Source organism: Nelumbo nucifera, chromosome 4 (assembly GCF_055504915.1).
Source record: "Nelumbo nucifera cultivar China Antique chromosome 4, China Antique-T2T, whole genome shotgun sequence".
Lineage (NCBI taxonomy): Eukaryota > Viridiplantae > Streptophyta > Magnoliopsida > Proteales > Nelumbonaceae > Nelumbo > Nelumbo nucifera.
In genome coordinates, this window is record NC_142652.1 from 34,455,635 (window position 1) to 34,481,984 (window position 26,350).

The 26,350-nt window shown below is 40.0% G+C and overlaps 1 protein-coding gene across 2 annotated transcripts in view; it reads left to right on the forward strand.

Moving 5' to 3' along the window:
• Positions 1–26,350, forward strand: part of LOC104607371 (mediator of RNA polymerase II transcription subunit) — a 113,092-nt gene that overhangs the window by 1,181 nt on the left and 85,561 nt on the right. For both annotated transcript variants that reach the window (XM_010273001.3, XM_088903119.1), the window contains exons 3-4: positions 4,892–4,991; positions 6,351–7,325. In XM_010273001.3, the coding sequence (XP_010271303.1) occupies positions 4,892–4,991; positions 6,351–7,325 (1,075 nt within the window). The remainder of the gene's footprint in view (positions 1–4,891; positions 4,992–6,350; positions 7,326–26,350) is intronic.

Consider the following 26,350-nt stretch of genomic DNA (forward strand, 5'->3'; position numbering starts at 1 on the left):
AGAAAACGAAATTCAATTTTTACCAGGGCTTATAGGAGAGCCCCTATGCAAAATGAAATAAATAGCCCTTATTTGGGCAAAGAGAAACCCAAATAAGGCTCACCCTTGCCGTTTCTTCCCCTAATAGACTATCATAAATGGAATTGGTTGATTTCACTTTCTAGTGGAAAAAGGGGTTCACTAGTAAGATCTGGCCTCTCAAATCAGATGGCATAGTTTCTGGGGATCACAATCCTAGCTACCATGATCTGTCCATCATCTGACCTTTAACAATCAGAGAATCTCCTTAAGTAAGGATCCTTTGATAGCCCCTTGAATAAGGGGATTACGGACTTGACATTTGTGGCATTGCTTTTCCACTCAGAGTAGAAAGTTTCACTTGTGGTGCTTAGGATAATAACTCAACTTACTTAAAATGGCCTTTGCCAAGTTATACTGAATATGCTAGGAGAATCACATCTTTAACATTCTTGAATAGCCCCACTTATCACAGAAGTTATCATAATAACAAAAAGCCAAAGAGAAAATATTCATTTATTATAAAACTTTCTTACAATGCTTTGATAACATTGATTGATAAGCACCTAACCTAAGAGCTAAAAAATGAGTATTTAATTTAACTTAAAATGGTTTTGTTGGCCCAATCTACTCATAAATTGTCTGTAGCTTGTTCAAATCATGGGAATAGAGTGTCAATCAAAAGAAAGAAGGGTGGGAATAGAACAACTTGTTGCATGGGGAAATTTAGCCCCTTCATGAATGATTGCATTCTCAATGATATCTCACTAAGCAATGCAAGTTTTATTTAAACCACATGAATATCAATCTAGCTTGCTTTAGATTAGTTAGATAATTTCTTGTGAGCCACCCCATAATTACATTCGAGTCCCTTCCATTACCAGATCTTTATAGTTTAAAAAAATAGTCAATCTCAGTCCATATTCCATAACAAACTGCTAATAGTTCATCCTGAGTTGAGTCACCACGACCAACAATAGGTCTCCAAAATAGGGCTAGTATATTTCCATTGCATTTGTGAATGCTCTCAATTCTTGAGGTTCTTTGGTTCCCAAACTACATACATCAAAGTTTAACTTGATGGTATGGGGTTCTGGAGAGGCTAGGGGATATATGTAAGGCTCCTTATTGTGGAAGAGCATGCCACAACTACCAATCATAAAAAAAGAGCATACCACAACCTACCAATTTTTCGTGACATCATCAATGGGAAAGGCAATTGGGCATTAAACACTTTCAATGATTTTACCTAAGGCTCAGTTTGGAAAGAGTACAAATACAAATACGTACAGTGCAAATACATACAAAATACAAGGTTTTGCACTTTACATATTTGTATTTGTACTCCTTCCAAACTGAGCCTAATGGCCCACCTTAGTAACAATATTATCAACGAGGGCTGCTTCATTGACTTTTCTTTGATGATTCTAACATTCCTCTCTCCCAAATGTACCACAAGATTGTTGCCCTAGTGTATCTCCACATAATTTTGTTCTTTTTTTCGCAGGGAATAGAAAAAAAGTGCTGAACAAACTACTGACATCCCTGACTAGTCCACCTGTAACTAAATGAAGGGAAAAAAAAAGAAAAACTCCCAAATGCTTTTCTAGAATTACTCCTGTAACTCTAGTCCTACATATAGATGCAGGGATCATCAATGTTTTGATCAAAGCCAAACAATTTGACTGCCTAGTCAAAGTTGATGTTTCAACTCCCAGATGCTATTTTTAAGCCATAAATTGATATCCGTAGCTAGCAAACTTTTTGCTCTTGACAAACAGATATAAACCTATTGGGTTGTTCCATATAAATGTTCTCTTCAAGGGCTTGGAACCATTTTGGATCATGGTTTTTACATCCCTCTATCATGGCTGAATTGTTTTTGCCTCCAGGTCTTGGGTCAGCGGTCAACCATGTCAGACAGGTCAAACCGTGACACGTCATCATGTATATATGCATAAATACATGTCTGTATAAATGTATATTATATAGTATTAGTAATATATAATTACATTCTGCATGTAATATATGTATATATATGTTTTATTTTAGGTATATTTTATATTTTAGTTTTTAATGTTTTTTGAGAGAAAGGTAAAGTAATTTATAAAAAAGCGAGATTTCAAAAAAACCTCTGTACAATGAGAAAAGCTAAAGTATTTTAGTTTTTAATTTTATAAATAAAAAAGCTAAAAATTGAGATTTGAGGCAAAAAGGGTGTGTTTTTGGCAAAATAATTGGGCCAAGGTGCCTTTGGCCCTTTTTTTTTGAAAAGGTAAGGTAAATTTATTAGATTAAAAACTTTAAGAGTACAAAACAGGAACCCGCAACAACAAGGCAAGCCTGAGAACCCCCCATTACAAGTACCAAATTGACTGATTTCTCAGTAACTGAGCTACATTTACGTGTTTGAATTCTGGGGTGACTGAAATCCACGATATCAGTTTACAAACAGCCATCTAACATATTTCCTCTGGCCCTCTCACTCTTTGATTAAAAATTCTGTTGTTTCTCTCGGACCAAATAGCCCAGAGCACTGCTGCCGGGATGGAAGTCCAGACCAGTCCTTGGAATGCATAGATCATAAAAAGCTACCCAAAATAAAAAAAGGATCAACCTGATTCAACAATTGAGCGCAAAGTTATGGCCTTCGGAAGTCTATGTATAAAATAGTTTGTAACCTGTGACCTGTTGTTCAGATCAAATGGGTTGACGAATCAACTGCCTGGTCAACAGTTTTGACCAACTCAAGTGAAGGTAGCACAATCCATTTGACTGATATTCTAAGGGCTAGGGAGGAGATAGCACAATCCTCTAGAGACAAAGACAGAATAAAAATGGAATGGAAACCCCCACAAGGTAGTAAAGTTAAGCTGAATTTTGATGGAAGCTCTTTGGGTAATCCTGGTATGGTAGGTATTGGTGGGGCAACTAAAAATTTGGAGGGCAGATTGCTGGTCCTTTATTCTGAGCCAGTTAGTGTGGCTAAGCTGAATTATTGGCTTTACTACAAGGTCTCAGGTTAGCTAAGCAATTGGGCAAGTGGAGGTGGAAGGGGATTCAAAAGTAATCATCTCTTGGGCAAGAAGAAACAGACATATTCCATGGACTCTCAAGAATGCTTACAGGGAAATAGAAAGGACTGAAAGAAATCTGGATGCTGAATTCAAATGGGTTAGGAGTGCAAATGGGCTAGATGACTCCCTTGCTAAACAAGGGGTAGAAAGGCAGCAATTGTTATGAGCATCTTTGTAACATAGTGTTGGTTTTAGGGCTGATGTTGTGGTCATCAAATTAAACTTGTAATGTTTTTCACACATTATTAATATAATCAAAGTTTTGTTGATAAAAAAATAGTTTTGACCAAGTCAACAATATATAAGCTATTGGTGGGTTTGAGGTTGATTTGAACCGGAATTATGGCTAGGTGATGGTTTTAACAGTTCGACCAGCCAGGTCAATGACGGTTTGCAAACACTGTCATCTATCAAATCTTATAGTCATGATATGTTGCAATTGCCATGATAGTCCTAATTGATTTTATCATGGCCATTGGAAAGAAGGTTTCCTAATAATTGATTCTCTTTTTGACTGTAACCCAAACCTAGCCTTGAAGGTTTCCACCTCCTATTGGCATCTCTCTTTCTCTTGAAGATTCACTTGCAACCAATGGGTTTTTAGTTTCTTAGGGGGATCAACAAAGTCCAGACACCATTGCTATACATGGAATCTATGTCAGCTTCAATGTCTTTCTTCTAGGACTCAAAGCACTCAATAAAGAGGTACAATCAGAAAGAAAGCACTCCCACAGCACAAAAGATTCCTATAAATAAATCTGCAACTGACCACAGTGACTCTTTAGTTCATCATTGTAAAATTGAAACTAGACCCAGGACTGAGAAAACAACTCCCTCTATCAAAAATCAGCATCAAAGCAATTCATTCTGGTTAAACAACTGCACTTTATTGTACAAAATAAAACTAATTGGTTTGGTCTTTGACATCCTTTTCAACTCTCTCCCAGAGGCTCAACAGTAGCACCTCCATTCATCTAATAATTGCCAAATTACAAGCTAGATTCTCAATTTCTCAACCAACTTTTCTCAAAACAAGATAGTGAACTCTTCTACATAAGATTTAGGAGCTATTCCTTCTTCCTTTCTCCACCATATTGAACTATCCCCCCATTAGAGCAAGCCTAATTTCTTTCCTACCTCAAATTCTTTTTCAATGACCTTACTTAAATCTGCTTTCTTATCAATTTTAGAAACTTTATCTGTTGCTATTATATCCTATTCATCTTCTTTTCCTTCACCTAATTCCTTGTTTGCTAAGCCTTTACCATCTTCATTCAGCCTATCAACCACCTTTTCTGTCATTGGCCATGTTCTGTACTTTTTCTTCTTAGGAATATTTTTTGTTGTTGTTATCTTCAATTTCTTCACTTCTTGTGTCTTGTATTTGTAAAACAAAGGGCTAAACTAATCAACTGTTTTTTTTTTTGATAAGTGGGCTAAACTAATCAACTTTGCAGTAGTGTGAATATGTTGTTAAACTTAAAGGAGAATTTCAAGCTAATACGGAAACAGTATCAAATCTCAAGGTGGTAAAAAGTGATGCTATTTTTTCCCTATAAATATGGAAGTTGACATAGTTTTGTTTTCTTTGGTTGTTTAGTGGTTAATAAAATCATGCATCTTCTGTGTTTTTGCTCATGTCATGATGGAACTATTGCACATATAATTTTTTATCCTGAATGTGCAACTTTTTCTATATGCATTTATTACTTTCACAAAATTCGTTCAGAAATGCTACTTCTGAATCATTATTTAGTTGCTCCCTGTTTTCGTGTACTGATCTACAAAATAATCAGGAACAAAACACAGAAGCGGGTCACTGCTCTTAACAGAGATCTTCCTCCAAGGAATGAACAGTTTATCTTGGACTTTGAGCAACTTCAGGGCCAGTTTCCTGTAAGTTTCAAATAAGAACTACGTCTTTGCATTTTCTGCTGCCTTTTCCGATGTCCTCAAAGCTTTTGTTTCACAGAAAAAATGATAAGAAAAACTATTTTGTTTCGCAGAAACTTTATTACTTATGAATAAGACAGTAAATTAGAAACACAGCTCCATTATTGGAGTCTCACCTCATTTTGAGCCTTAAGCTTCCTCAAGCGAGGCGCATTTTAGCGTATGCGCCACGCCTAGGTGTCCTACACGCAGCATTTTCAAAAGGCATACACCTGGTGTGCCTAGGCGTGTGCCTAATGCACCTTGTGCCTCAGCCCAGGCGTGCGCCTTTTTAAAATTTTACGCTTTTTTGCTTTTTCTGAACCTAGCGGCTGGGCCGGGGGCTCCGCCCCCATACCCCCATACCACACCCCTTGAGGCAAGCCCAAACATGTCCATTAGGGTATTAAATTCTTAATTCTCACACAAAAAAATAATGATTTTATAATTTTAATTGATTTTTAAGAAGATATTTTATTAGGATGAATGAATGAACAACATTAGCAAATAGGGGGTTCTCGGAGTTGGAGCTTTGGTGAGCGAGCGAAGCCTCAAGGGGCGTGGCACAAAGGTGGCTCGTAGAATCAGCAATGTAATATATTATACATCACATTAGCTACTTGAACTAATGCGATTGTGGAAAAAAAAGAGATTGAGGGTTTTACATGCTTGAAAATGTTTTATACATTTGATTTTATTTTTAAAATTTCATTTGAATATGTTTTACATGTTATGTTTATGTATTTTAATTTTAGATAGTAGATTTTTAAAACATTTATTTTAAAATTTAAGTTTATATTTTTTATTTATATTATGTTTAATATTTTTTGATTTTTTTTTTTAAATTTTTGGCATGTTTTTGAAAATTTTTGGCATTTTTTTTTGTATTTTTGCGCCTTGCTTCAAAAAGACACATGCCTCGCCTTGTGCCTCAGGCATAAATTGGCGCTTGTGCTTTTAAAACAGTCTTTTTTCCCTTCATATTTCCTTATCCCTCAATCTGACCTCCTAGGCAGAACCCACATACATTTCAAGTTTTCAACACTTGATGCACATTTTACCCAGCCAGGGAATCAGCAAATATATTAGCTGATCACCTAACCCACTAGAATGAGGAGTTTAAATTGCAGGCTAGGAATCTTGCTTTTCTAATACGGTATCTGAGTTCCCAAGGGTTCTCAGTCCCACTCCAACTCCAACCCCTTATTCACTCTATCCCACTTGTTTATCTCCTTTCTACCTCCATGAGAAATGTTGTTCCGAAGAAATTATGCTTACTTATTGATTATTGTGAGATCTGATTGGTTTACACATGTTTTGCAGGACCAGGAGCAATTGCGTGCTGTTACAGAATCTGTCCTGATTTCTTTGGTTGTGCAATGTAGCAGTCATGCACCACGGGCAGAATTTATTCTCTTTGCCTTAAGAAACTTGTGCAGCATAGGTTATGTAAACTGGGACTCGTTTTTGCCTTCTCTACTTTCTTCAGTATCCACTGCAGAGGCTTCAATTGGACAAGGTCAAACCATGAATTCTGTCTCATCTACATCACAGTCCGCAATGGTGGCATCATCAAGTACAATTCCTAATTCTTCTAATTTCCAGCCTTCGAACCCTGCTTCTCCTATGCCTTCCATTAATGCCATTGGATCTCCAGCCCAGTCTGCAACAGAGCCTTCATCTTTTACAACTCTGTCACCAGTTAAGTCATCCGATGTTTCCTGCACCGGGCAGCAGAACATTTCAAGATCCAATCCTTCAGTGAGAGATAATGTTATCAGCTGTCTACGTCAACTGTCCTGTAAGATTATTTTAGCTGGGCTTGAGTCCAATTTGAAACCAGTTACCCATGCTCAGATTTTCTCCCACATGCTGAATTGGTTAGCTAATTGGGATCAGAGACAACAGGGGGTCAATGAATGTGATGGGGCAAAGGCCTGGAAACCTGATAGGGTTCTTACCGAGTGGCTGCACAGTTGCTTGGATGTAATTTGGCTCTTGGTTGAGGAAGATAAGTGCCGTGTGCCCTTTTATGAATTACTTCGTAGTAATTTTCAGTTTATAGAGAATATCCCGGATGATGAAGCCTTATTTACACTTATTCTGGAGATCCATAGGAGGCGGGATATGGTGGCTATGCACATGCAAATGCTAGATCAACATCTCCATTGTCCAACATTTGGAACTCATAGGTACCTGTCTCAAGCATATCAAAGTGTTTCTGGTGAATCAGTAGCAAACATGCGGTGCTTGCCAATTACATATCCTAGTGTACTAGGAGAACCACTGCATGGGGAGGTGAGGGTTCTTTTTTCCCTCTGTTTTGATATTAAGAAATTAGCTTAGAAATGGCTATTTCTTTATTAGTAAATGGAAAGTGGTTCTTTTAATATTTAGCAAAAATGTACATGAGATGGAAAGGGTGATGAGGTAAGATCCCAACCCAAATACAACTACTAGAAAATAAAAGAAAACACTGACATGCATGATCAATTGAAAAGCTTCTGCTGATATCTCCAAAGTAGACCAAAGCACAAACTGTACAAAGATCCTGAACATTCACAATTTCTGGGTCACTAGAATTCTATCCACAATTAGATTTCCTATTTCCAGACAGTCTTTCACGACCCTTTTGATTCTCCTTGTAGATTCTTCAATCACTTTTCTTCTAAGTACTCCAACAGACAGCAAATGGAGCTGAGATCCAAAATATCTTAGCCTTCTCACTGCCTTGTATAGTATGCCATAAAGAAAAAATCTCGTTAGGATGCCTCAGTTGCTAGGGATGTCTTCTGAATACAAAAAAGAAAATCTCCATAAGAACTTGGCATAGCAGCAAGATATAAAAAATGCTTGACATCTTCTTCATGGATGTTGTACATATAAGATAACAAAATAACATAATCCTCTTCTTTTCAAGTGATCCACAGTAAGAACACAATCCAGTGCCACTAACCATGCAAAGGCTTCTTGATAAGAACCCACTAGACGACATCCTCTAGGAACTCTTGAATCAAGTTGTTATGCGCACCCAGAAGCTAGAAAACAAGCTGTAGTTGATCAGATTAGACCCTTAAGGAAACTAAGTCCTTAAAAAATCCAATATTGAAGACGCCACAAAGGTTGATCACTCCCTTGATAAGTAAAGATATTGTATTCTACCAAGAACACAAGAAGGCAAAGTTAAGTTTGCTGAAAATATCTCTATATCATTGATTGTCTCGTTTTACATAGTTGTAGCCTTTATATAGGCATGTAAACATCATTATCTTATAAGGAAACTCCTAACTAATGAGGATCCTTTTAATTTAGGAAAACAAATCTGCCTTGAAATAGGAATCCTTCTAAAAGACTACAACTAATGACAATTAAGCATGGAAAAGTCAAAGTAAACAAAACAAGATAAAAACAAGCCCAAGCCCATCAATACATCTTAGCATGCGAATTGGGCCTTTTCTTATCATGTTCATGCGCCAAGCCCATCAATACACCTTAGCATGCGGATTGGGCCTTTTCTTATCATGTCTATGCGCCTTGGTCTTATGTCTTGGATTCCAAGCTTTGTTTTTCAAGATCTAAGCCTTGCACATCGTCTTGGACATAACGATAGGTGATTATCCTTGGTGAAGCTTTGGAAGCTTCTAGAACAGTCTTAGAATCTTCTAGAACAACCTCTTTGTCATGCACTTCCATGATTAAGCCTTGTAAAGTCTCTTTCATCCTCTTTGTCCTTGCCCTAGTCATTGGACCATCGATTCCTTGCAAAAGATCTTGAGAGTATTTGGGAATATTAGTTTGAGCCATTTGGCCAGCACCTCGATCTCCATTACTTCTACCTTGGGTGGAATGGAGTTACCCCATAATGATATACCCTTAATTTGAGCATGTTCAACCTAACTATGATTTATGAATAAGAGCATTATAAAATGGCTTAACTGTGAATGATCTGAATATGAAATACTTATTTGCAAACTCCCAACTTCTTGCATCTAGCTCTTCTGAAGAAATAACCTCTTCTTCAAGCTTGTTTAACAGGACTATACGCCCCACTCCTCTGTCCAGTGACAAAGGCCTTCTAAATCTTGGCACCCTATCATTCCCCCATTTTGAGTTTACATCCACTGACCTTGATGCTGTGGTCATTATTGGTAAACCCAATAAAAATAAGTTATCTATTCCTAATCTCTTCTTTTGAAGATAAATAAAGAAGAGCATTTTATTATTGAAAAGAAGAATACAGCTTAAATGGGTGACGAGTCACCCCATCAAGCAATTACAAAAGCAAGAAAAGGCCTCACTGATCCAAAAAAACTTAAAAATACATTACCAGAGAAAAAAAACTCCAAATTAGTCATTCAAAGTGTGCCAAAAGTCAGCTCCAAAGTCTTCTTTCTTTAGGCCTTCAAATTCTGGAAGAACCAGCACCCAGCCAACAATCAAAGAACTGATTGCTGGCCCAACTTCTTCCATGCTTTTCCTCTTCTCCTTAAAAATCCTTTTGTTTCTCTCCCTGCACACCTCCCAACATACAGCAAAGAGAATACAACTCCAAATAAGTTTTGCCTTAGGATCTCCAAGTACCCTTGGCCAGCAGCCAAAAATTCCAGCAGAGTCCAATGGCGACCATACATCCACCTTGAAGAGCTTGAAGAAGTGGGACCAGATTCCTTTCACAAAACTGCATTGGACGAACAGGTGCAGAATATTCTCCTCTTCAGCAAGACACAAAAACACGTCTGTTTGGAAAAGTAATAGCCTCTTTTCTTCAAAATATCCTGTGTTAGAATGCAACCCCTTGAGAAATCAACCAAGCAAAAGCTTCCACTCTTGGGGGGACTGGTTTCCCCCAAACGCCTCTAATTGGTTCAGCCTCCACCTGGTTCCTTATCAAAGCATTATACATAATTTGATCATGAACTTCCCATCTTTACATTCTTTTCACCATTTGATATCTGAAGCCGAGGGGTCAATCTCCACTGACTAAAGCTTTACCAGCAACTCCACACACTACTCTAACTCCCTATCAAACAAAAGTCTTCTAAATTTCGGGCACCAAACCAGAGAACTATTACTAGTTTCATAGCAATTAGAGATGGACACTCCCTTCTTGCTCAGATTATACAGCCTTGGACAGATCTCACGCAACAGAATTGTTTTATTCCTAATCTCAATAGAATTATTTCAAGCTTTGAGGGGTTTGAGACAAGGGGATACCCTCTCTCCTTTATTATTTGTTTTGGTAGCAGAGGTGTTGAGCAGGCTTATGATTAAGGGAGCAGATATGGGAATAATAGAAGGATTCAAAGTGAGCAAGGAAGGGTTATCCATCACTCACCTTCAGTTTGCAGATGATACCTTAATCTTTTTGGAAACTTTAGTGGATCAGGTGCTAAAATTGAGGGCATCCTTAAATGTTTTGAAGTCCTGACAAGTTGGAAAATTAATGTAAACAAGAGTGTGATGATTGGAGTTGGAGATATCTCTTAGTCACTTTTGGAGGAATGTGTGGTATCTTTAGGGTGTCTGGTGGGTGAGTTTTCAGGACTTCCATTTGGTGCAAAAGCCTCGGTGTCTTCTACTTGGCAGCCAGTGTTAGACAGGATTGATTAGATATTGGCAGGGTGGAAAGGAAAGTATTTATCTTTTTGGGGAAGAATCACATTAGTCAAGGGTGTTTTATCTGATCTTCCAGTCTATTATCAATCATTGCTTAAAGCAAAGTTCCATCATCAGTGGCAGAGTCAACTGAGGAGATGCAAAGAGTGGAATGCAGGCATGCAAAAAAAAGTTCCATTTAGTGGAGTGAAGGATTGGGTATGCAGGGACGAAAAAGATGGGTCTAGGGATAAGGGAAGTTAGGCTATTTTGTAAAGCGTTATTTGGGGAAGTGGATATGGAGATTTGGAGTGTAAAGAAATTCTATTTGAAGGAAGGTGTTGCTTGTAAGCATGGTGTGGTGGATTTGGGTGCAATTCAAAGGAGGTGAAATCCTCATATGGGGTGCTCATGTGGAAAGGAATTATGAGCTTTCAGTCAGCATTTTTGAATTATGTCTCTTTCAAGGTAGGGGATTGGTAGATTTTGTGATTTGTGTCCAAGACTATATAGGTTGAGCTGAAAGAATATATCTATTGCTGATTTTATGAATTAATTGAGGAGTGATACAGAGTCCAAAATTCAGAAACCACTTCTTGGTTGGGAGGTTGGGGAGTGTGTGGGCCTTTTAGCAAATTCATAGTTGGTGGAGCTACAAGTAGAGAGAAGTGATGTGAGATGGTGGAAAGAAAGTAGGAATGGTGTATTCTCTGTAAAGTCTTTTTATAAAGCCCCAACAAGGAGTCAGGTGGAGAAGTTGGATGTGAGGGGGTTTTAGGGGAATCCCATTCTCCCTAGGGTGGAGGCTTTTACATGGCTAGTATCTTTGGGCAACATTCTCACCTAGGATCACATCAAACGTAGGGGAATTCAATTGGTAAGGAGGTGCTACTTATGCTTAGCTGGGGAGAATGTGATTCATCTATGCTTTTAATGCTGTTTCTCGAAGTACATATGTGGATACTTCTTTAGGCTTTTCAATCTTGATATGTGGGGAGCCAAGATCTCAAAAAGAAATGTTTGTTCATTGGTCTACCTTGAGAGGGAATATGAAAGCAAAAATTGCATGGAACTAGTTGTAAAGCTAGTGTTGTAAATCTAGGGTTTGTAGAAGAAAAGCAAAGAAAAGAAAAGAGAAGAGAGGAGAAGAAGAAGAATGTGTTGAGAGGTGTGTTTATCACTGGTTCACACCCTCAAAAACTCTTTATATTTTGAAACAAGAAAATTACAATGCAGCCCCTACTTGGGTGCCCAAATATAGAGAGAATACAAAGAGATGAGGAAAAGACTAAAAACACCATTGCCTGAACATTCTCAACACTCCCCCTCAAGCTAAGCATATATGTCAATCATGCCCAGCTTGACAAGGTTATTAGCAAACTTTGGATGGTGAATACCTTTAGTGAGGCAATTAGCTAGTTGGTCTTTTGACCTTACAAAAGGAAGGCAATTCTCTTCGCTAGCAATTTTTTCTCTAATAAAGTGTTTATCCACCTCAATATGCTTTGTACTATCATGTTGAATAGGATTGTGGGCAATATTTATGGCTGCTTGATTGCCACAAACTCACAATATAGCCTCATTGGGATATCTGCTTGGATGCCCACCTCAGTCATTAGTCTTCAACTAGAGTAGTTCATACACTTCATGAGCCATTGCCCTGTATTCTACCTCAGTACTAGAACGAGTAACTACAAATTGTTTTTTACTTCTCCATGAAACCATGTTGCCTTCGATTAAGGCACAATAACCAGATGTAGATCTTTTATCATCAATGGACCCTGCACAATAACCCAATCAACATCTGTGCAGGCTTCAATCTTTTTAGATGGTCGTGAGCCCGTAATTGGAATACAACATCCCTTTACCAGGGCATCCTTTCAGATATGCTAAAATTCTATTAACTGCTTGCATATGAGATGTCCTGGGTTCATGCATATATTGGCTAACCACTCCAAGAACATAGGATATGTTAGGTCTAGTCAAACAGAGATACAGAAGGCGGTCCACCAATCTTTGATATACCCCTTTGTCTGGAAGAACTTCTCCTTCAGTGGAACTCAACTTGTGGTTGGGATTAATTGAAGTTTTTACAAGCTTATACCCTAATTTCCCAATTTCGAAGCAAGTCAAGTACATACTTCCTTTGTGATAGAAAAATTCCCTTCTTGGATCTTGCAACTTCAATTCTAAGAAAGTATTGGAGATCACCAATGCCCTTATTATCAAATTTGGAAGCAAGGAAAGACTTTAACTGAGAGATACTTGTGATATTGTCGCCTGTCACAACAATATCATCAACATATACTATCAACATTGTTACTCTATCATCAACTCTTCTAATGAATAAGGTGTGGTCAGCCTGAGATTGAGAAAACCTAATCTTTAAGATAGCATTTCTGGACTAGTTATACCATGCTCTAGGGGACTGTTTGAGCTCATACAAGGACTTCTTCAAGCGGCAAACTTTTCCTTCACTGTTAGGAAAGCTTACCCCAGGTGGTAAGTCTATATATACTTCCTCTTGTAGGTCCCTGTTAAGGAAGGCATTCTTTACATCCATTTGATATAACGGCCAAGAGTAATGAGCAGCAAGAGACATGACCACACAAATAGAGTCCATTTTAGCAACTGTAGCAAAGGTTTCCAGATAATCAATGCCATAAGTTTGAGTGTATCTTTTGGCTACAAGCCAAGCTTTGTACCTCTCAATTGAACCATTTGTCTTGTGCTTAACAGTGTAAACCCACTTACACCCAACAGGAATCTTATCCTTAGGACAAGGAACAACCCCCCAAGTCTAGTTCTTTACAAGGGCCTCCATCTCTTGGTTCATAGTTACCTTCCAGTGAGGGGACTGCATTGCCTCTGTAACACTGCAAGAGATGGCAGAAATATAGGCACAATAGGAAGGTGATAAAGCATCATAAGACACATTGTTAGTAATAGGATACTTGCTACATGTCCTCTTCCCTTTTCTAATGGCAATAGGAAAATCAAGGTCAGGATCAGTAATAGGATTATCAGGAGGTTCAAGATTACCTGAGTTCGTGAGATCAGATTGTGATGGGCATTCTGCTTTAGGAACCACCCTCTTATTGCGCTTGATGAAAAACTACTACTAGGACCGATGCCAATATACAGGAGGAGGGGAAGGAATACCATCGTTACAGGGAAGAGAGGGAGGAGGAGGAACAAAGATAGGGACAGGAAGGCAGAAGGGAGTCTAAACCTGCATTCTCCCCCTGAAGAGAAGGACGAGATGATTGGAAAAAAAAGAGGACTCCAAAAAGGTAACTGTAATCATTCATGGAGAATGGGAGACGAGAGAGAGAGAGAGAAAGAGAAGAAAAGGGAGATACAATTGAGAGGGAAAAAAGATACTACGGGCTGCCGCCAGTTCTCTATTTATATAACTTAATAAAAAGAATAGAAATTACAAGTGTGCCCCTGGCGGCACACCCTAGAACCAAACTAATAAGAAAAAAAGACAAGTAACTAACTGACAGTATCTTAAGAAGTCAGCTTACTAACAACAACTATAAAGTAACAATTAAATAAGCCTTACAACCCTCCCCCTCAAGTTGGGCTGAATATGTCTATCATGCCCAGCTTGTCACATAACTCATTGTGCCACGAGTATGGAAGCCCCTTTGTGAGGACATCAGCAAGTTGTTCCTTGGAGTTGACATAAGGGATGCAAATTTCCCTTTTTTCCAATTTTTCCCTTATGAAGTGTTTGTCCACCTCAATGTGCTTGGTCTTCTCATGTAGGACAGGGTTGTTGGCGATGTTTATTGCAGCCTTATTGTCACAGTAAAGAGACATAGGACTATGAATAACAACTCCAAGCTCCCCTAGAAGATTCTTTAGCCAAAGGACTTCAGCCACCTCATGTGCCAACCTCCCTTAGTTCTATTTCATTAAGTTAAACTTTAGTAATTTATAGAGAAGCCCCTAGTTGGGCAGAAAATTAAAAAGACATAACATAAGAAAGAATAAAGTCCAGATTAAGGCCCATTACAACAAAGAACATAAAAGATAAAAAAGGATAAACAGCCTATGGGCCATTTGGCCTATCTTCTTTACAACATCCTTAGAGAAATATCTCTTTCTAGAGAGAGCATCAAAGCATCTATTGCCTTTTTGGATTGGAGAGTAATTGGGGAATACACATTTAATTGATTTAGGATCAAACTTACATCGGTAAAGACTCATATCATGACAAAACAAACACAACCAAAGATCTTGAGGTGTAGATTAAAAAGAGGTTCATCAGGGAAGAGAAGTTGATGAGGAGACTAAAGGTTAAGGACCCTTGATGGAAGTCTGTTAATGAGATACACAACTGTCTCAACAGAATCACCTTAGAAACGGGTGGGAACACAAGTTTGAAACAGTAAACCTCGAGCAACTTCAACCACATGCCTGTTCTTCCTTTCAGCCACCCCATTTTCTTGTGGAGTATGACTACATGAACTTTGGTGAATAATGCCTGATCTTCAAGAAATTTATGCAAATGATGTTCAAAGTATTCCTTGGCATTGTCAGATCTTATTATCTTAACTCTTTTCTCAAATTGTCTCTACCTTATTCATGAAGTTCTGAACAATCATAGGAATTTCATTTCAACTTTTCATCAAGTAGAGCCATGTATATCGACTGTAGTCATCAATGAAGAGGATGAAGTATTATACCCACCCATGCAAGGGATAGCATATGGGCCCCAAACATCAGTATGGATCAAATGGAAAGCAACATTAATTCTTTTACTACTCGCAAAATATGTGGTTCTACATTGTTTGGATAGATGACAAACTTTACATTCAAGGTTTAACTCTGAAACTGAGTCAAATCAGTTTGGAAGCAAAAGTTTTACAGAATTGAAAGACATATGACCAAGACGACAATGCTTTAATTTCAAGACTTATTTTCTCATTGAACAAAACTCAATCTGGCTTGACAATCCATGCTCTGAAGGTCCATCAAAGAGGTAGATTTTTTTTTTTTTTGATTTGAAACGGTAATTTCATTAATATAACTTAAGAATAACTTTCCAAATTTAAGTACAACTATCAACCCCTAAGTAGGTGTTGAGATCCCAGAATCTTTCTTACAAAACTGCCCAGAACATTCTCTCCCTCATAGTCCCTTGTTTAGTCAACGTGTTAGCTAAACCATTAGTTGATCTCCTTGTCCATTTGAAGCATGAACCGATCTCCCTTGTTATGTTGAGGATTTCCCTTATGGACTGTCTATAAATCCAGGCTCCCAACTTACTAGATTGCAGCCACTCAATCAACAACTTAGAGTCTCCCTCTATCTTGATTTGGTGTAACCCCAATTGTTTTGCATATCTTACACCTTGAAGCAAGGCCATCACCTCTGCTCTCAATGAGTCCCCCACTCCTATTGGTCCTGAAAACAAAGCCACAATTCTACCATTTTCATCTCTGAATACTCCTCCTATACCTGAAGGGCCTGGGTTACCTCTTGAACTCCCATCAAAGCTCAATTTCACTCTTTGTTGTGTTGGTGGGGACCACAATTCCTGCACAGTAGGTTTCATGGAAGTTGTAGAAGCCACCACTTCCCAATTCCTATAAATGTCTTAAGATGAGAAGTCTTTAAACAAATCCAAAGTTTTCAACCATTGAATAGTCATAATAATTATCCTTTCTACAATTGCCTCCTTGGATTTCTCCATCCCTTTAAAGATTCTATTGTTCCTTTCCTCCCAAACTGACCATAAGATAGCTGCTCTTGTGGCTCTCCACATTAATCTTTCACGTCTCTTCAGTTGCCTGAAAAAGCTTGGGCCAAAAAGGCTTGCCACATCTGGGGGATGTGTCCACCTACAACCAAAGATATAAGAGAACCAGGTCCAAATAAAGCACACAAATGGACAAGAAGTTAATGGGTGTGTGGTCGTCTCACCAGATCCCAAGCAGAGGCTACAAACATGGGGTGATAGGCATACATTTGGCCTTTTTCTTTGCAATATATCTAGAGTATTGATTTTTTGGATAACCACCTTCCAACAAAAAGCCCGAATTTTTGGGGGCACAGGCTAACACCAAATCTCCTTTGAAGGAAAGCTCCTTACAGGGTTTGATGATTGAATGAGGACATCAAAAAATGAGGAACAAGTGAACACACCAGATGGGGATGAGAGTTCTACTGTCCAAAGATTGATCCAGGTAGGTTGACCCTAGAAGGTTAATTAATTCATCCACCATTGTCATTTTTGACTCCCTTAGACCCCTCCTCAAACCCAAGTCCTAAGAGTTATCAGTAAAAATTGAAGAGATCACTTTTCTTTTATTTTCAGAAAGTAAATAAATAGAAGGGAACCTTTCATTAAAGGGAATGTCTCTAACCCAAGCATCTTCCCAAAACAACACTTTATTTCTTGCACAAGCATCAATTTGATATAAGGAAGGAATGAAGGTAAGATACCATGAATAGCTTTCCAAGGAGAGCATCGGGAAGCCCTGGGGTCGACTCTTGCATCCCAACCATTGTTTGCCACTTCATGAATGCTAATAATCACTTTATGCCAAAGTCTGTCCTGTTCCAATGGCAATCTCTATAACCATGTCCCCAATAATGCTGTGTTTCTTGGCCTAAGATTTTCTATTCCTAGGCCCCCTTCATCTCTACTTCTAGAAACAACCTCCCACTTCAATAGGTGGTCTCTTTTGGTGTCTCCTAGTTCCCAAAGGAAGTTCCTCATAATCTTCTCTAGCTGGTTTGCCACTTTCACTGGTATCCTAAAGGTAGATAGGAAGTACATTGGTAAGTTAGCCAAAGTTGACTTTATTAGGGTTATCCTACCTCCCAAAGAAATGTAGTTTCTCTTCCAATTCGCAAGTCTCTTTGTAAATCTCTCAATCACTGGATACCAGAAACTATCCATATTAGGATTTCCTCCCAAAGGTAGTCCCAAATATTGTAATGGCCAATCCCCTACTTCACACCCCAATAATCCAGCTAACTGAATTACCTCTTCACTCCCTAAATTTACTCCTGCCACACAACTCTTGCCCCAATTAACCTTAAGGTTGGAGATCCTCTCAAATTTATGGACTATCCTTTTTAGGTTCATGAGTTCTTCTGTTTTCCCTTCACGAAATAAAATAATATCATCTGCAAATTGTAGGTGTGTAACCACCACTTCATCTCTTCCAACTCTCCAACCTCTAACCATATTGTTTGCATCTTCCCTTATGATCAACTCACTCAACACATTAGTTACCAGAGTAAAAAGGAAGGGAGATAGAGGATCTCCTTGTCTTAGGCCCCTTTTGGCAGGGAAAAAATCTCTCCATTTACCAGAATTGAAAAATGACATGAAGAAGTGCAACCCTTCACCCATTTACACCATCTTTCTCTGAAACCCCTACGCTTGAGAATTTCCAATAGAAACTCCCAATCCACCATGTCATAGGCTTTCTCTAAGTCCAACTTGCAAACCAGTCCCTTTTGTTTTTTCCATCTAAACTCTACACATTCATTGGCAATGAGAGTTTGATCCATTATTTGTCTCCCAAACACAAAAGCCCCTTGATTTGGAGAAATCATCGAGGGAAGAACATATTTTATTCCTAGGGCTAAAACCTTGGAAATGATTTTGTACATGCTCCCTATTAAACTTATGGGCCTAAAATCCTTTGACTGGGTTGCATCCACTTTCTTTGGTATCAAAGCGATGAAGGTTGCATTTGCACCTGAGTTGAATTTGCCTCTCTCATAGAACACATCAAACACCTCCATCAAGTCACTCTCATTTATTCCCAACAATCTTGATAGGAAGCCATCGTAAAACCATCAGGTCCTGGGGCTTTAGATCTCTCCATCGAGAAGAATACATTTTTCACTTCCTGAACCTCAAATTTCCTTTCCAAGGAATCCAACAACTCTTTATTTCCAACCCTCCAATCCAGGCCCTCTAAGTTTTCTCTTGACCTCCTTGGACCCTCATATAGTGTTTTGAAGTGATTCACAAAGGCTTGGGCTATGTCCTCATCTCTTGTCAATACTTGTCCATTCCATTCCAATTTCAACACTGAGTTTTTCCTCTTTCTCCCATTTGCCAACATATGGAAAAAACTAGTATTGCCATCCCTTCCCTGAGCCATTGACATCTTGATTTTTGTCTTCAAGTAACCCCTCTTTTCTTAGAATGTCTTCCAAATCCTTCTTCAATCCCCATCTCTCTTTCCTCTTTTCTGAACTCAAACTTCTCTCAGCTTCCTCACCATCTAGCTCCTCTATTCTATTGAGAATTTCCTGTTATCAAAGAGGTAGGTTTCATCAAATTCATGCCCACTTCCAATTATCTTCTCCATGCTTAGGTCCTGAAAAACACAATGGGTAGGAAAAAATGTCACTGAGTAATTATGGGATTTTGTAAGAGAACCAACAAATAACAAGTTTTTATGTAACTGGGGCACATGAAGAATAAATCCAAGAGAAAGGTTATGAGTGAGTTTGACTTTACCTTGACCCAAAATAGGGGTTTGAGATCCATCGGCAACAGTAATTTTGCCCTTCCCTGGGGTCAATATTGAAGGGATGAGAGATCCATCATATGGATAGCCGAACCCTACAGGTAGGTAGGGCAAAATTTCAAAAATTTCTCTCTCTCCCATATGGGAATCACATTCATTGTTTTAGAAAACTGCATTTTCAAGGATCAATCTTGAACCTAAACCGGACGATCTGAAACCAAAAGGTAGGAGAGGGATGTACCTGATACGGAGTAACAGTAACTCCCAACGAAGGTGTTCATGCCCAAGGAAAATGCCAAAGACTGCTCCCACTGAAGATGACACAGCGTAGGGTGGAGCAGAATCAGTAGGTGGTTCTTCAGCAAGAACTGAACTCTTCAGCAAGAATTCGATGGAGGGTGAGTGGGCACGACTTCAGATCAGTTTTTCACCAAAAACTGATATCAAGAACGTTTCTTGATCGCTCCTACAGGTGGAGATCGAACTGGCAATGGCGGCAGCAACAGGAGGAGGCAAGAGCAGAAGATGGCATCAGTCCAACTGCAGTTGTCTTCTCTCTTGTATCAGTAAGACTGAGGATGAACTAGGGTTCGCCCTCCTCCTCTATTTATAGCCTTAAAGAGAGGTTCTCCTAATCTCATTAGGAGTTTCCTAATCCAAATCTTGTATTTGGATTTGGACTCTCTTTAAGAGATAAGGATAATCCCTTATCTTATCTGCAGATAAAAATCAGCCCTCCTAATCTTATTAGGAGTTTCCTAATCCAAATCTTTATTTGGATCTGGACTCTCTAAGTGGATAGGGATAACTCCCTTATCCTATCTGCTGATCTAAATCCCAAAACCGCCCCTCTTTAATTAATCATATTAAACCAGTTCGATTTGGGCTTTAGGCCCATTAAGTCCATGTGCTCACTTATCCTCCAAACTGCTGCTCAGTTGGGTATCCTTGTATGGCGTGGGACCCAAACATTGATCTACACATCAGCCACATGGGTTCAGCCCAGCCTCTGTTACAAGGCCTGGCCGAATTCACTGTAGGTGACAGTGAACCCCTGAGTCCATCACCATGGGCTCTTAATGGGCCCAACATTTGCACTAAATGGTCTTTGGGTCAAGCCACCTTATAAAAACCTAAGGACTGTGGGCAGATGCAAGATTAGCCCATTAGGTATTACCCTCAATGGTTTTACACTTAACCTCTCAGCCCATAATGATCAAATATTGCCCGACAAGAGAGGACCTCTCCCTCGGTTGCAAGGTACAGTGCTGCACTCTCTACTCACATGGATCCTGGGAATTAAAACCTTTTGCAAGCATTTTGAAACCATATATATATATGTATATCTCTATATAAATATATTGTTATAATTCAGGTCTGCCTTAGAGTTCGGCCTGACTGAGTTCAGTTATGTAGAAGAAGAAAAAGTGATAAAGAAAGTGAGAAAGAGAGGAGAGAAGAGAGAATTCTGGTTCGAACTGAAAGAGTCAACTTGACTTCTCCCAGTCGGTCAGTAAGTATTTATATTATTATTAAAACATAACTGAAAAGACCTATGTGCCCTTACTTAAGTTAAGAGCACATGTTTCAACACAACATTACAGATCAGCAACATCAATCAAGGTATAAAGACAGAAATACCCCTACGCTAACACTCCCCCTCAAGCTGGTGAGTATATATCATATACTCCCAGTTTGTTACATATGTAGTCCACTCTTCCCCGACTCAAGCCTTTTGTAAATAAGTCAGCCCACTGATTTCCTGTATTAACATGTGTAGTGTCTAGTTCTCCATTCAGCACCTTCTCCCTCACAAAGTGACAGTCAACCTCAATGTGCTTGGTTCTTTCATGAAACACTGGATTAGAGGAGATATGAATTGCAGCCTGATTATCACAGTAGAGCTTCATTGGAGTGTTAATGTTATACCCTACTTCCTGTAGAAGGTTCCTTAGCCACACTAATTCACAAGCGGTATGCGCCATAGCCCTATATTCTGCTTCTGCACTGCTTCTTGCCACAACCGTCTGCTTCTTACTTTTCCATGTCACCAGGTTACCTCCCAGAAACGTGCAATAGCCTGTAGTAGATCGCCTATCAGACATAGAACCGGCCCAATCAACATCAGAATACCCTTCTATTTCAAGTTTTCCCCCACTCTTGTATATCAAACCGCGACCCGGGGCCCCTTTTAGATACTTCACAATTCTCAGAACTGCATTCCAATGAGGAATCCGAGGTTTTTGCATGAACTGGCTTACCACACTAACTGCAAATGAGATGTCTGGTCTGGTAATGGTTAGGTAGTTCAGTTTGCCCACAAGTCGTCGGTATCTGCCAGGGTCTTCAAACACTTCACCCATATCACTGCTTAGCTTGGTATTTGTGTCCATGGGTGTTTCAGCTGGTTTGGCACCCAGCAAGCCTGTTTCTTCCAGCAAATCAAGCACATACTTCCTCTGGCATAGGTTAATCCCATACACCCATATCACTGCTTAGCTTGTTATTTGTGTCCATGGGTGTTTCAGTTGGTTTGGCACCCAACAAGCCTGTTTCTTCCAGCAAATCAAGCACATACTTCCTCTGGCACAGGTTAATCCCATACTTGGATCTCGCTACCTCTATCCCCAAGAAGTATTTCAGTTTACCCAGATCCTTTGTCTGAAAGTGATCCTGCAGTTAAGTCTTCAGCCTGTCAATACCAATGTTATCATTCCCAGTAATAACAATATCATCTACATACACCACCAACAGTATTTTTCCTCCCGGGGAGTCATGACTAAATACAAAATGGTCAACTTTGCATTGTTTCATGCCAAACTTCTTTACCACTTCACTGAACCTACCAAACCATGCTCGAGGAGACTGTTTAAGCCCATATATAGCCTTCCTTAGTCTGCACACCTTACCATCCTCCCCCTGAGCAACAAACCCTGGAGGTTGCTCCATGTAGACCTCCTCGAGTAAGTCACCATGCAAAAAGGCATTCTTGATATCAAGCTGATATAGTGGCCACTCATACATGGCTGCAAGAGAGATCACAACACGAATTGACCCTATCTTAGCAACCGGTGAGAAGGTCTCTGTGTAGTCAATGCCATAGGTTTGGGAGTACCCTTTTGCAACTAATCGTGCTTTCAGACGTTCAGCACTACCATCAGGCAGATACTTAATCGTATAAACCCACTTACAACCAACAGCTTGCTTCCCAGGAGGAAGAGCAGTGAGGTCCCAAGTATGATTATGATGAAGGGCTGAGAGTTCTTCTTCCATGGCACGGCACCACCCTGGAGAGGCAAGGGCTTCCTGGACATCTTTAGGAACAATAACTGATGATAACAAGGTAACAAACTGGCGATGGGAAGCGGAAAGGTGAGTAAGAGAAACATAATTAGAAATGGGATGTAGGGTGCAAGTACGTTTACCTTTCCGCAAAGCAATGGGTAGATCAATCTCAGATGCTAAGTGGGGGTCTGGTGCCGGATCCGTCGACGGAGATGTAGCCGGAGGAGTAGTAGCTGGTGCACGTGGGCGATGTGTATACACATGACGGATAGGTGGGCGTTCAACAGGTGGTGGCACCGAAGGCAGGGGAGGAGGATCGACAACGGGAAGTGGAAGAGGAGGAGGTGATGAGGAGGAAGAAGCATCACCAAACCCCAAAAAGAACGGAGTAGACTCAAAGAAACTGACATCAGCACACAGAAAGGACCGTCGAGAACCAGGATGGTAACACCTATACCCTTTCTGGGTCCGAGAATAGCCAAGGAAGATGCACTTGAGAGAACGGGCATCAAACTTGTCGTTCCTAGGACCCAGATTATGGACAAAACAGACACACCCAAAAACTCTCGGCGTAAGAGGAAACGGAGACAAAGTGGGAAACAAGACCTGAAACGGAGACTGACCATCAAGGATGAACGTGGGCATCCGATTAATCAGAAAACAAGAGGTAAGCACTGCATCACTCCAAAAAGGTTTGGGAACATGCATGTGATGCATTAGGGATCTTGCTGTTTCAAGGAGATGGCGATTCTTTCTCTTAGCCACCCCGTTTTGTTGTGGGGTGTAGGTACACGAGGTCTGATGTATAATGCCATGTTGGTCCATGTATTCCTGAAATGATGAGGATAAATATTCGCGACCATTATCGGAACGAAAAACTTTGATGTGGGTACCAAATTGGTTACGAATTTCAGCATAAAATTTTTGAAAAATGGTAAACAATTCACTTCTTTCTTTCATTAAATAGAGCCACGTCATCCTTGAAAAATCATCCACAAAAATGACAAAATATCTGTATCCATTATATGACATTACTTTATAAGGACCCCAAACATCTGAATGAACTAAAGAAAAAGGACTCGACACACGGTTATCAACCCTAGAACTAAAGGGAACACAATGGTGTTTCGCACTGACACGACTCACAATCCAAAACAGAAAGCTGACTCAAGGACGGAACTAAGGACTTCAAGACTTTGAGCGACGGATGACCAAATCGGCAGTGCCACTGGAGAGGAGAAAGAGATGACTGGAGAGCTGTTGAAGTTCTACCACCACCACTGTCAAGATAATACAGTCCACCTGCTTCATGCCCTCCACCAATCTTCATCCCCGTCTTGAGATCCTGAAAGACGCACATAGAAGGATAAAAGGTAATGGAGCAGTTAAGTGATTTGGTCAGCTTACTAATAGACATAAGGTTAAAAGGCAATTTAGGAACATACAAAACTGATGAGAGGGATACAGGATCTAGGTCAACATTACCAACACCACAAATTGAGGATGTGGAACCATTAGCAAGGGTAACAAATTGTGATGTTGAGCAATGAGATAAGGAGGAAAACACACCTGGAGTTCCAGTCATGTGATCGGAGGCTCCAGAGTCAATGATCCAGGGATTGGGTGTAGATGCCAGACAAGCCATACCTGAGTGAGCAAAAGTCGCCGTGTTTTGCTGTGATTGGATAAACCTCTCATATTCATCACGGGGAACACTCACCATCTCCTTCATGGGACCATTTTTGGATGTAGGAGGCAACTGGTCAGATGAATGATTCTCCTGTCTAAAGCTGGAACTTGAGTCACTGGTCGCGGCATGATTGGCCCAGGTTGAGGGAGGACCATGTAAATCATAATAATAGTTGATGGTATGTCCATCCATACCACAATGAGTGCACTTCCTCGGGCCTGAGCTACGTCCTCTACCACGGGCTCTCCCTGAATCTCTGCTCCCAGTACGACCACCACCACGATTATAAGTAGACCCACCATTGCCACTTCGGCCATATGTAGAACCACTACCAACACCACGGCCAGACTGATCTCCCCGAGCTCCACCTCTACCACCACGGCCTCTCAATGCAGCAAAGGCAGATCTATCTGAGATATTAGAGTTCTCAGTAGATCCGATAGAAATCCTCCGAAGTCGAGCAAATACCTTTTCTAGGGACGGAAGAGCTGATCCCCCTAATATCTGAGCCCGTACTGGTTCATATTCAGACTTTAGTCCCACCAAAAATCTAGTCACATCAAGCTGCTCTCTCTGTTGTTGCTGAATCTTGACATCAGAAATGAGAGGATGATAGACATTTAACTCATTACGTATGTTCCTCATGTTGGCATAGTACTCCTCAAGACTCTGATTGCCCTGTTGCAGATTAAAGTACTCTTGATAAAGCTGATACACTCTGGTTGTATTGTCCTGCCCCGAATACAATTTCTTCGCATGGTCCCACACATCTTTGGCAGTATCAAGGAACATGAAGTTCACACTAATCCTGGGTTCCATACTTTTCCACAACCATGTGATGATCTGAGCATCCTCTTGCTCCCAGTCTTCATACTCGTGAGAGTCAGAGGAGGGTTTCTCCTCTCTGATGTGTTTTACCTTCTTCTTTGCCTTCAGAAAGACTTCAACGGATTTAGCCCAAGGCACATAATTCTCTCCATTTAACTTAATGGAGGTCATCTGAACATTCAGGTAGTCTGTAGGCACCATCACACTAGGTTTATAATCCTTATTGTCTCCCATTATGTTATCACCAATTCTGCACACTTGCTGAATTCTATTATCACTGAGATCTGCACACTACACACCACTAGGTCACACCTGTCACACTGATTGCAGCACTAATTGTTGCTGGAATGTGTGCTCTTTACACCACAAAGCCTACTCCTACAACTACCTGAAATCTCACCACTATATGATCATATCTCTTCCTTCAAAATGCAAAAGAAACCAGCATAAACCCTAGCTCTTACTGGCCGAAACCCTAGCAAATGGTCTGAAACACACCTCCTATTTAATCCATAACAGATATCATGCACTGAAATCCTTTACCTTATCGCTGAAGTAACACCCATGCGAGCAGGAGAGCAGTCCACACACAACAGCCGCTTCACACACAACAGCCACACACAGTTCGGCCCTCTATTCTTCCTCTACTAGGAGAGGGCGATCTCAGAAATCATAGCAACCGACCACATACGACCTGACTGGAGGCATAGAGACCCCCAAGGGAAGAGGGCGATCACTCCTTTTCAGCCCTTTCCCTTATCTCCAATCGAACACAGAAAAAAAAGAAGAAAACCCTAGATAGGGTGCGCAGAGAATGAACCCTAGGCAAGCAGAAATCTAGGCAGATTTAACCTGGCTCTGATGCCATGTTATAATTCAGGTCTGCCTTAGAGTTCGGCCTGACTGAGTTCAGTTATGTAGAAGAAGAAAAAGTGATAAAGAAAGAGAGAAAGAGAGAAAGAGAGAAAGAGAGAAGAGAGAATTCTGGTTCGAACTGAAAGAGTCAACTTGACTTCTCCCAGTCGGCCAGTAAGTATTTATATTATTATTAAAACATAACTGAAAAGACCTATGTGCCCTAACTTAAGTTAAGAGCACATGTTTCTACACAACATTACAGATCAACAACATCAATCAAGGTATAAAGACAGAAATACCCCTACGCTAACATATATTTTGCAAAAACAAATTTCAACGATTGAAATCGGCTACCGACAGCTTTGGTTTCCATCAGAGAGAGCACCCCTGATCATTCACTTTGTTCGACAAAGGGGCTGATCTTGTCACTATGATCACCCACTCAGATGAATTCACGGACTGTCCCAACTGTTGATGGATGTTGTTGTATATATGTTTGGTACCGCAAGGGTACTTTTGTAATTTTCTTCATTCTTTAAGTTGTACGGCCATCC